General features: G+C 40.5%; 1 protein-coding gene across 1 annotated transcript in view; it reads left to right on the forward strand.

Moving 5' to 3' along the window:
* Positions 1–811: 811 nt before the first annotated feature.
* Positions 812–12370, forward strand: part of KCNIP1 (potassium voltage-gated channel interacting protein 1) — a 598407-nt gene continuing 586848 nt past the window's right edge. The window contains exon 1 of the mRNA XM_007473996.3: positions 812–1539. Within this exon, the coding sequence (XP_007474058.1) occupies positions 1452–1539 (88 nt within the window). The 5' untranslated portion in view covers positions 812–1451. The remainder of the gene's footprint in view (positions 1540–12370) is intronic.

Consider the following 12370-nt stretch of genomic DNA (forward strand, 5'->3'; position numbering starts at 1 on the left):
GACATATAAACAAGCTGCTGTGGAGGATTGATTTCTTTTTCTGAAAACAGTTTCCAAGATGTGTCATATCTTATTTCTACACTCTAAATGTCTACCGTCCAGTGCCATGGTGACTGATGCTCATGATGGAAACCCAGGGGGACAGAGAGACCTGAAAGTATTCACATGAGAGGGAAGACAAATTGTGCTCAATCTCATGTTTCCCATACTCTAAGACTATCAGTTAAAGAGGAATTATGATCTGAATCAGTGGAAGGGCTTTCCACACCAAGAGGTTCCTATGCTGATGAAATTATAGGACCTTCCACTTGTCTACCACACATCAATGTATTGATATGTGTATATGCATACATACATACATACACACACATATATATCTTTTTCACATTTAGTGTATTTTATTTCATGTTATATTCTTTTGAAAATCAGTAGTTCCTATGTATCAGATAATGCTCCTTGCCCTCAGCCTCTTCCACAATCATGCATTACTAATGACTAGAGTACCATTTGTGGCATAGTTTACTTCCAGGAAGGAAAAAGGGAAGGGGGGAAAGGGATTCTCTTCTGAAGTCCATGATGCAGTAGCGCCTAGAGGCAGCTCAAACATTAATACTGGATTTGCTTAGTCCCTGGAAAGGCAGGCAGGCTGACACATCCTTGAGCCGTGGGAGTAGGCAGGTTGAGCCAGCTGTACCCAGCTGTGCCAGCTGTGCACACATGCCCAGTTCCAGATTTCCCCCATCCCTGGGGGGGGGGGGGTCTCCCTACTCAGCCAGTCTCTTCTGTGATGCAATCCAGGTCACTCCAGAGTCTGTCAGTAAACTTTCCACTGAGTGCAGAAACCAGTGTTGACTCTGTGGGGAGCTTTGCCTGGTTTTGATAAGAGCCAAGTCAATAAATCAATTAGATTAACCGAGAAGGAGAAAACATGAGCGTGAGGTTGTTCCTTGTGTTTTTCGGGCGGCAGTCACCTCCCTTCTGACTCCAGTATTAATTGCTGCATTACCAGTGCCATGTAAGACAGTCAGCAAAGACTGGGAAAGCTGCCGACTCCTCCCTCATTTCAGCTCTGCTCTGTTATTCTTTACTCTCAGTTTTGCTCTGAGCACCTTGAGCCTCGGAAGTTCTGCCCAGGGCACTGAGATCCCAAGGACCCTGGGTGATGTGCACCTTAGTGGACAGAAGTGGGACAGGGGGCAGAGGAAGGGTGCACCAACGCTGCTCTGCAGCCCTCTCAGTTTGATTTGCAAAAGGCAAGTCTCATTGCAGAGGTTGTTCGTGCTATTCCCTGAGCCCCAATCCACAGTTATCCCTCTTTGGAGGTGGGAGATTTTGCACTGCACCAAAGTGGAGTCCAAGTCACTGAGCAACTCAGTGTGGCTGTGTGCTCTTGTTGGGGGAGTGCTCCCAGGCTTCAGCTACAAAGAAGAGCCTACCTCTTCTTCCACACCATGAGTGGCTGCTCCAAGAGATGCAAGCTTGGGATCGTGAAATTTGCCCAGACTATCTTTAGGCTCGTCACTGGGACCCTCAACAAAGGTAGGGAAAGCGACTTGAGTTTCATTTTGACCACCATATGCCTCTGTGCCTATCAGTATGGAGGACTTCTGTTCCTGAGTGGAAATGTTCAGTTTTCTACTTAAACCTCCATCTCCCAGGAAGGGGGGATCATCCGGAGGATGGAGAAGTGTCTGGGAGAGAAGTTGCCATGTCCCTTGATCCTGGTGTGGGACAGGCAGGACGGAAGCAAGGCTCCTTAAGCCCTGGCAATTGCTTCAAACTTTGGAGATGGGACATGGTGGTGTGAGGCTGATTGGTCACAGGCGTGGAGGCGACATCCATTCTGGGCAGGGAGGGAGGAGGGTTACACCTAGATTGGCTTGTTCCTGAGTTTCAAGAAGTTACTGATGTTATGTTGTGACTTTGGTTTGAGGCTGGTGGTTTTGCTGGGCTGGAATGGGTAAGGAGAGGCAGAAAGGAAAGAGAAGACTGATAGAAAAACAGCAAACAGAGGATGAGATGTGGACTGCTCCCCATGATTGTTGAGGAGAACATATGTATTATGCTTTGTACACCTCATATAACTATGGGCTTCCAGCTTAGTGGACTCCCTGTCTTATTTATGGTGATTGCCTTTTCCCCTTATTTTCCCATCGGTGGCCTGCATGCAGTCTCTTTGATAATTGTTTGAAGTGAGCTTGGATAGCAAACAGCTCCCAGCCTTAAGGCTTCAGAGTCCAAAGAGAAGTGTTTGCCATTGCTCACCCTATGCTATCCCCACGGTCGCCAACTATCAAGTTCAAATATCATATGTGTTACTTGGTTAGTGGAGCCACATTTTCAAGGCTTCCTCTTAATCCCAGATTGGGACACCAGGGAAGGTGGCATTCAGTGTCACAGAAAACAGCACTGTCTGCAAAGGAAAATCTAAGTGAGAGCAGAAATGTGATGTGGTTTTGTTGTTTAAAATGTTTTAAAATATTTATGCCCCCTATTAGAAGCAAAGAATATTTTGGGGAGATGTATGATGCTGTAAAGAATGCTGACAGTCCAGGGTAGCAAGCCATGATTTTAAGAAATTAAATTAGAGAAGATGAAGGCCACTAGTGGTTATGGTCAGATTCAATAATATGGCTTCAGAACTCATCTGCAAGGTGTGGCAGGCCAGCTGAAGCTCATTAGCCCGAAATTTGGGAAAGGGAGATAAGAGAGGGAGAAGCTAGAGGGACTGACAGTGGGATCTTATTCAACACTATTCTCACTATTCTCGTTTAACTTCTTTGCAGATGTGATTGCTGTTTGTAGACAAGGAATACCAGACTATTGGGACTGAAATAGCTAGCTGGCCAGGAGAAACAGTCAACAGGTGTTTCTTAACAGGCTGCAGTGAGTTGAGAAGTTGTCGGGAAGGATGGGGTGGGCTAGAAGGCACTGTGACCTCCCTGGAGCAGGGATGTAAGTGAACTGTGCTGAGGTTGTACACCCTTCTGAATTCCAATGGGAATCATGGTGGAATTTTTATCTCATTTACTATTGGGTTTTTTGGGGAAGGTTGGGAGACTTTGCCTGATCCTGGAACAACATAAGATAATAAAAGTTTACAGTTATGGAGTACTTTAAAATTTGCCAATCACTCTACATACGTTAACTCATTTGAGCCTTACAATAGTCTCAAATGCCTATTGTTATTCTCTTCTTAAAGATGAAGAAATGGGACAAGTAGATGGCTCAGTGGATTGAGAGGACCTGGGTTCAAATTTGATCTCAGACATTTCCTAGCTATGTGACCTTCATTGCCTAGCCCTTATCACTCTTCTGCCTTGAAACCATTTTTTTTTAAAGATGAGGAAATTGAAGTTTAGGTTGGTCAAGTGACTTGCCCATAGTCAGATAGCGTATAAGTCTGAGATGAAATGAACCCAGGTCTTCCTGGTTCCAGGACCAACATACTATTCATTTGGCCATGTTCCTACTCATATCCAACTTGTCTTGAGATAGTAATGTGGGTAATGGAAGCATTCTTGAATTGAGAGTCTGGAGTCCTAGATTCTAGGACCAATTCACTTACCGATTATGTATCTTAAATAAATCACTTGTGTCTGGGTCTTGGTTTCCTTTTCTGTGAAATGAGAAAACTGACTACCTCATGGAGTTGTGGCTTGGATGGAGGTTGTTGAATGTGGAAAATTTTCAGAGGATGAAATACTGCATTGGTCAAAACAGAAACACCTCCTTGCCGCAGACATCCCCACACTCTACCCTCCCTACCCATCTCTGAAAAAAATCGAGTCTGGATAAAACCTAAACTTGGTCTTTAATCATAGTCTTAGGTACAATCCAGGCAGTTCATTTCCCAAAGCAAAAGCTTTCGTGCTGGACAGCGAAAGCAGAAAGGTATTTCTGCTACTGGTGCTGCCAGGCAAGAAAAGCAAATTTCCCTCCCCTCCTTGCCCCTACTTTTAACCACTCTCTGCTTCCCCAGTCTACCCTTCCTTAGAGATGGTGACCTCAAGCAGAGTATATTTCCTAGGCTCAAGACTGAAAAGGACCTAGTAGATATGGATTATATAGTAGATGGGACTCCTAGGGACTGTGGGAGTCCCCCTTCCCAGAGCAGATAGTTTGCCCTTTGGCTTAAATGCCAAATGCTTAAATGCTGCTCCTTATTCTGGGGCTGTTCAGGATATGATGTGTCCAAGGAGTCACTCATTTGTTGACAGCAGTAGCCCTATTACATTGTGACTTAATGAGGGGCTACCACAGGAATGGAATAAGAGACAGAGAATGGAATGTCCGTGTTGACTTCCTCCTCAGCTGAGAAGAGACTCTGACAAGTCTCTAAAATGTGATAGGGAAGGGAAAGATGAGAAGGCTTTATGAAGGGCCAGCTATCTGTTTCTTGGATGGAATATCCACCCATTGAAGCATTAATATTGTCTGTGTCTCCAAATATCACTTTATGGTGATAGAGCATTTTCTCATACATTTTCTAATTGGATTTTCATAGCTCTAAACCTATGAAGCAGGCAGAGATGAGATTACTCCCATTGTAAGAAAAGAAAAACTGAGGCTCAGGAGGGAATTAATGACCTGCCAAAAGTCTCACAAATAGTGGGCAGCAAAAACTAGTGCCAGGTACTTTGAAGGTGCTTAATAAATGATTGATTTATTGATTGATTGATTGAAAAAAATAGTGTCTGTGTCTCTACATAACATATCTGTATATAGCATGCTACACATATAATCATATATTTATACACAGACATACAAACATAATGTCCCTAAAATGTTAGTTCAGTTCCAAGCTATGAAAGCTGAAAGCTACACAAAGACTTTGGGGTACTCTGTCTATTCACAGACACATACACACATAAAAAGCATATATATATATATATATATGTATACACATTTATACATATGTGTGTGCATATGTATATTTTTCTTTTACACAGATATATATGTGTCTTTCAAAGAGATTTCAATTTAGTGATATGTGCTATATTTGGGAGCAGGGGGTAGTCAATGTTTGTAGCAATATGTAGGACCCTGGACAAATCACCCTCTCTGGACCTTAGCGAAAATGTGACCCCAGGTCTTCCTAATCCAAGGACTCTACCCATGACTGGAAAAGGATCTGGGTTAATGAGAATGAGGGGTAGCAGAGAAGTAGCCCAGGGTGCCACAATGATGCTCAGCTAATGTTTAAGAGAGATAGAGGAAAGTCCCCTGGCTCCATGGAAGATTTAGAGGAGGAGGAGGAGAGGGACATGAGATGAGAGAAGTCTTCAACCTGCAGCTGGAGGATGTACCCAAGTTGACATACATATACACAGATGTATATTTTGAAAGTTACAAGTTAGCATTCCTTCTATGGAGTTAGAGACCTCCCTGGTATATTAAGGGTCTACCAATCAATCCTCAAGACTAATATATTGACCTTGGCTAACTGCAGAAGTAATTCATTACACATGTGTCAGTCATTGTATCAGAGATCTAGTAGACTGAAGAGGTTATGAAATCTATTTTCATCATTTTACAAGTGAGGAAACTGAGTCGGAGACATTGAACAGTTGCCCAAGGTCACACAGCTAGTGAATTTGAACTTTGATTCTCAGATTCCTCATTGGAGGATTTTCCCACCTTATCATACTTCCTGTCTATTAACACCTTAGAGTGGATTTGTTTGTCAGTAGTGATATCCAGCAGAGAGAAGGTTGTGGTAGTAAGCCAGGTGGTGAGTGACTGACCAGGTTCTGCTTAGGTAGGACAGATGAAGGTAGAATAATCAGAGATTATAGGAGAATAGTGTAGGAGTCTCAAATCTTTTTGAGCATCAACTAGAAATTGTTACTTTTTATTTATTAATACCGCCATAGTTGCATAGTTTAGCCACTGAGAGTTCCAGAACCAGCAAAGCTGGATCTTTGTGTATCTTTCATATAGTTCTAGGTTTCCCCAAAGATAGGAGCCCTGGACCTCTGGTTCTCAGCCTTTCTCTGGTTTGTGGTTTTGTTTAGTTGTATTCAGGGGTGCCCAATTCTTTGTAACCTCATTTGGGGGTTTTGTTGGCAGAGATCTTGAAATGGTTTGTCATTTTCTTCTCCATCTCATTTTGAAGATGAAGTCGAACCAAACAGGGTTAAGTGACTTACCCAGGGTCACACAGCTAGTAAGTGTCTAAGACCAGATTGAAACTCAGGAAAAAAAGTCTTCTTGACTCCAGGCCTGACATTTTACCCACTGCCCCACTTGAAGCATAAATCACCAGTCATGCATGACACAAGACCAAGCATTTTGTTTGAAAATTTGGTCATAACTTTGATTATTACCTCACCTTCAATTCAATAAACATTTTTGATTACCTATTATGTGTAAGGTTAAGATGAAAAAGGACATAATATCCATGCCCTCAAGTTGCTAACATTGTGGCTTGTTGGAGAGAATGCTAGACTTGTAGTTAGGAAGATCTGGGTTCAAATTCTGCCTCAAGCAAGTATATGACTGAGTGTATCATTTAATCTCTGGTCCTCAGTTTTCTCAGTTTAACTGAAAAAAGAGGGCATAATAATACCTGTTGTACCTATCTCACAGGGTTAGATGCATAAATATGGTCATTTTATTACACTGTTTAGAACATTTCATTGACTTTTTGATCATTTAACAAGTTCAAGTGAATATTAAAGTACCTGGTCCTACCCTACCTTTTTAGCTTTTTCATTCCATTTCTCTAATTTTTTCTCTGCTCTAACTAAATTGGACTCCCAGCCATCTCCCGGTAAATACTGTGCACTCTCCCATCTCTGCAACTTTGCTTAAACTACACTTGGAAATGCTCTATCACTTCAAGTAAGAAATGAATTATTCCCATCTTTAAAGTCCAGATCAAGGACCTCCAGGAAGTCCTATCTGATAATGACCTCTCTCCTTTTGGGCCTCACCTAATTCTTTGTCTGCATCCTTTGTGTGGGCATACCTCCATGTTACATGGGTATTCTCTCCAGTCTGACCAAACCTTTCTATAGCTTGGTAAGTGATTTGATACCCCAAATATCCAGTATCTGATATCCAGTCCTTTGGCAGTGAACCTCACCCTGTTTATCTAACTTGATTCCTGGGTCCATGGTGGAAACTCTTCCAACTTGGAAGGGCTTGCCAGAGTCCTTGCTGGCCAGCCTTCCAAATTTTAGGGTCACCTCTACTCTATCATAAAATACCAGTGCAGGACTTCAGCCGATTGTCCTGGCACATTTTATTTTACCTTAAATTTACTGTTTATATCTTTCTCTTACTAAGCTGTAAGCATGTCTTACTGGGTAGAGAGCTGGACTTGAAAATTAGAAAGAGAAGGGTTCCTCTTCATCTTTACATATTTACTATCTGGATGAATAGGCAATTGACTTAACCTCTTTTGGTTTGAGTGACTTGATTATAAAGTGAGGGGGCTGGATTAAATGATTTCTTAGACCTTTTTCAATTCTAAATCTATGATGGTGCCCTATCTAAATTTTATAACTCCTCCAGCACCCAGCTTGGTGCTCTTCATACAGTACATGGTTAAAAAAATCAATACTGTTTGTTGAATTCCTAATTATATGGAACAAGTGAATATTAAAACATCAGCGTTGGGGGGGAGGGGTCAGGGAAGTTGGATTATTCAGGCTGCCATATTGAAATCCCTTAGGCCAAAGAATTCTCACCCCAATAAAAGATCTGATGAGCCTCCATTTTTCTTTCCAGAGTCTGGCTCACACTTCCTCAGGGCTGAGTTACTTCATAAGCACACAAGAGATGAAAGAATATTCCTTCCTATATATTCTATATGGGTCTCTAGCACCAATAGGAGTCACCAAGCAGGACTTAGGCCTTTGGATAAGAACTTACAGTATTCCTTTATGTGTCGCATAATGATGGATCCAAGACATATGAAATTAGGAGTCTTGACACAAAGATTCTCTTACAAATATTAAAAAACTTAAGATGTTGGATGCAAACCATTTAGTAGACTATGCCGTCTTCTGATTCCATGCCTTGGCACTGCCTCTCTTCCTTGCTTGGAATTTACTTCCTCCTTATCAAAGAATGCAGAATTTTCTGCAGGAAATTCTCTCTCTGTCTCTCTCTGTCTCTCTGTCTCTCTGTCTCTCTCTCTCTCTCTCTCTCTCTCTCTCTCTCTCTCTCTCTCTCTCTCTCTCTCTCTCTCTCTTCCACTATCAATAAGAATAATAACAATAATAACTAGCATTTGAATGATGCTTTAAGGTTTGCAAAAAATGGATAAATATTATTTCATCCTCACAAAAACCTTGAAAGGCAGGGGCTATTATTATCCCCATTTTACAGATTAGGAACTGAATGCACATAGAAGTTAAAGTGACTCACCTATAGTAACACAGCTAATAAATATCTGAGGTTGTAATTGAACTTTGGTCTTTCTGATTCTGAGTCCAACAGTCTTTCCACCTCCATACCAGCTGCATATTATAATATCTTCCCTCTGAGATTACTTTCTATATATACTCTATATATCTAATATTTGCCTAGGTACTCACATATTGTCTCTTCCATTAGAATGTGAGCTCCTTGAGGGCAGGGGAAGAATTTCATCTTTATTAGTATCCTCAGAGTTAAAAACTCCTCTGACATAGTAAGAGCTTAATAAAGAGTTGTGGATTGGTGGATTGAATCAAAACTTACCTCTGAATCCAGAGGAATTGGATCTGTAGACAGAAATGAGATCTATAGAGAATTGGTTTGGTGACAGAGTGGCCTTGACTGGTCTCATACTGACTTGCTCAGATGCTGGCCCGATTTTCCGGAAGCTCTCAATGAGCATCATCTCCATGCTCATAGAATGACAAGTCTAGAGCTTGAAGGGACCTCAGAGGTCATAGAGTCCAAATTCCTTCCTTTCCAAATAGGGAAACTGAGGTCCAAGGACTTTAAGCAAGTTGGCCAAATTCATAGAGGCAGTATGCTTCAGAATCAGAAATCACACCCAGATTATGTGACTCCAGTGACTACAGTGTTTGTTCCACTGTAAAGTGTCAGAAGGCAAGACAAAGACCCCATCTTTTTTAATCTTTCTATTTCCCACAGTTTCTAATAAAGGACCTTGCATACAGTAGGCTCCATACCTTATTTTTTGAATATATAATCTGGGAGGTAGAGACAAACTTTGATAAAAGGTAGGAGTTAAGGAGGCCTTGGGAGCTAGGAGAGAAAAGAGCCTTTAGGATTTATGACTATCCTGACTGAATTTAGATTATGCTGTACAGGGCAACATGACTTTTCTTTAATGATTTCTCATTTTTATTGAGATTTCATTTATTCATTACTTATTGAATTGTTCTCCAGAATTGCAATAATCCAGTGGTCGTGAGAAGGGCCCGGGACTGTAAAGTATGGGCTTTCTCCCTGATGTTTTGGGGAACTTCATGTTCTCTCCCTCCACCCTGGGCAGATAGACAAGCTGCCTGATCTGAGAGGCAACCAGACAGAGAGCAGGATTTGGAGTCTAGAAGCCACAAGGTGAATCTCTTCTCATTTACTCACTAGCTGGGTGTCATGGGCAAATTACATAACTTCTGTGAACCTCAGGTTCCTCACCTGGAAAATAAGGGGTTTGGACTCTGGATTCTTAGGACTCTTTCACCTCTCCATCACTAATCCTATGATAGATACTGTAGTCTGAAGCAGTTTTGTCAAATTCAAATAGAAATGGATTTCACTAATCCACATATGAGTCCTATGGGCTACATATTAACTGAGTTTTAAAATGTAATGTTATCTAGATTTTATTGAATTTTTATTTATTTTATTTAATATTTCTCAATTATATTTTAAGGTGACTTGGATTATATCCAGGAGTATTGGCCCACGGGCCACATCTTTGATATCTCTGACCTAGAGATATTTGAGCAACAAGCTAATGATAGTAATCTATTGTTCCAAGCACATGATAAGTAAATGTTTGTTCATTCACTGATTGACTGGTTTCCTATTTGTAAAATTTTTTGCTATAGACTATCATCTCCTTTGATCTTTATAATAATAATAGTCCTGTAGGTAAATATATTTTTATTTATTTATCATTATCCCAATTTGACAGATGAGGAAACTAAGGTTTAGATCCTTGCTTAGTATTAATCTCTCATGTCAATATGTTTGGTGTCTCTTTTTGTACTTGATTTTCAAATTTGTTTTGTAAAGCGATTTGTGCAATATCCCCGGAATATTTAAACAGCTTGAATGTAAAGACTTTTCATCTTTGCATTCTCAGTATCTAGCACAGGGCCTTCAACATTCATTATTATTTCAGTCATGTCTTTGTGACCCTATTTGAAGTTTTCTTGGCGAAGATATTGGAGAGGTTTGCCACTTCCTTCTGCAGCTTATTTTATGAATGATGAAACTGAGGCAAACAGGATTAAGTAACTTACTCAGGCTCACACAGCTAGTAAGTGTTTGAGACCAGATTTGAACTCATGAAGATGAGTCTTCCTGACCCCAGGCCTGGAACTTTCTCCACTGCACCTAGTTTCCATGTCTTGAACACAGGCCATTCTTGTTAATAACAATTCATATTTATATAGTATATTAAGGATGACCAAGAACTTTCTTCACCATAGCTCTTTGAGGATGATCCAGGTGAAGTGTTACTATCCCCGTTTTTACAACTGAATCAACTAAGGAGACCAGTTGGTCATCACATACTAGTGAGTTACTTCTTCAGTGCAAGTTAAATGTTCTTTTCATTATACACAAACTTTATTTCTTTCTCTCCTCTCCCCTCTCTCTTTCTCTCCTCTCTCCTCCTTCTTTCTTTCTCTTTCTTTCTCTCTCTTTCTCTCTTCCTTCCTTCCTTTCTTTCCTTCCTTTCCTTCCTTCCTTCCTTTCTTTCTTTCCTTCCTTCCTTCCTTTCTTTCCTTTCTTCTACTTCATCATCACATGTAGATACAATTTTAATAATTGTTTTCTGACACTTTTGATCCATATTCTCTCCCTTCTTCTCACCCTTTCCCATCCCCTGAGACAGCAGATGATAGAATATGGATTGTGCATGTGTTAATCATATAATACACACTTCCATGTTTGTCATATTGTGAAAAAAGACATATATTACACTAGAGAAAAAAGTCATGAAGGAAATAAAGTGAAGAATGGCATGCTTCAATCTGCATTCATACTCTGTCAGTGTTCCTTCTATGGCAATAGATACCCTTTTTAGTCATGAGTCCCTTAAAATAGTCTTAGATCTTTGCATTGCTGATTATAATTAAACCATTCACAGTTGATCACTGTACATTATTGCTGTTACAGTGTCCAATAGTCTTCTGGTTCTGCTCATTTAATTTCACATTATTTTATATAATGTTTTTCATGTTTTTTTGTTATCATCCTGTTCATTATTACTCTCAAGCTTCTTTAGATTGAGTGGGAAGAACTAGAACAAATATCTGGATATCCTATTTCTCTTAAGTAGCCAGTTTTAAAAGCAGAAAAATTGGTGGTATAAATTAGAGGGGAGGTGGGTGGTGGGGAGTTGAGTTTCTGGGAAGTGGTGATCCCTCTTTCTGAAAAAGAAATGATAAAGGAAGGAGAAACCATGACTCTAGTAGAGGTTACCTTCATTTTTGGACAATTCACTTTCCATTCCCAGAAAGGTGAGGATACTATGCCTATGACTTTAAGGTGTTTCATTTAAGTGTTATAATTTAGAAAGATAATCGAAATAGTCAGGATGGAGGAAGAACAGAATGGTCATGAGGGCAGAAAAACTCCTTTACTCCTTGCATTATGACTGGAAAGGACAATGGGGATGTCCTTATTTATAGATCCAATTAGCAGTCACCTACCTGGTACCATTTAAGGGGTACCCAGAGGTTTTCCTTGCCAAAATATTTGCCCATTAGCCACTGACATATCTGAAAATCTACTTTTAGAAATACATTCATTTGAGTTAGGACAATATTCCCTACTAAAATATAAGTAACCTCAAGAAAAGTACCACCACAGTAAGGGGAAAAAGATGGGATTTAGCATTTATATATTGCTTACTACATGTAAGAGGCAGGTAGGTGGCTCAGTGAATAGAGCACTGAGAGTGTCAGGAAGACCTGAGTTCAAATCCAGCCTGACACTTACTAGGTGTTTGACTCTGAACAAATTACTTGACCTGCTTGTGTTAATCCACTGGAGGAGGAAATGTCAAACCACTCTAGGACATTTGCCAATAAAACCCCTTGGGCTATTCTGTGGTTCATGGGGTCACAAAAAGTTGGACCAGACTGAATGACTGAACAACAACCATGCACAAAGTACTATGCTCAGTCACAACTTTAGAAAAGATATTAATTTGAAGATGATTCTT

This window comes from Monodelphis domestica, chromosome 1 (assembly GCF_027887165.1).
Source record: "Monodelphis domestica isolate mMonDom1 chromosome 1, mMonDom1.pri, whole genome shotgun sequence".
Lineage (NCBI taxonomy): Eukaryota > Metazoa > Chordata > Mammalia > Didelphimorphia > Didelphidae > Monodelphis > Monodelphis domestica.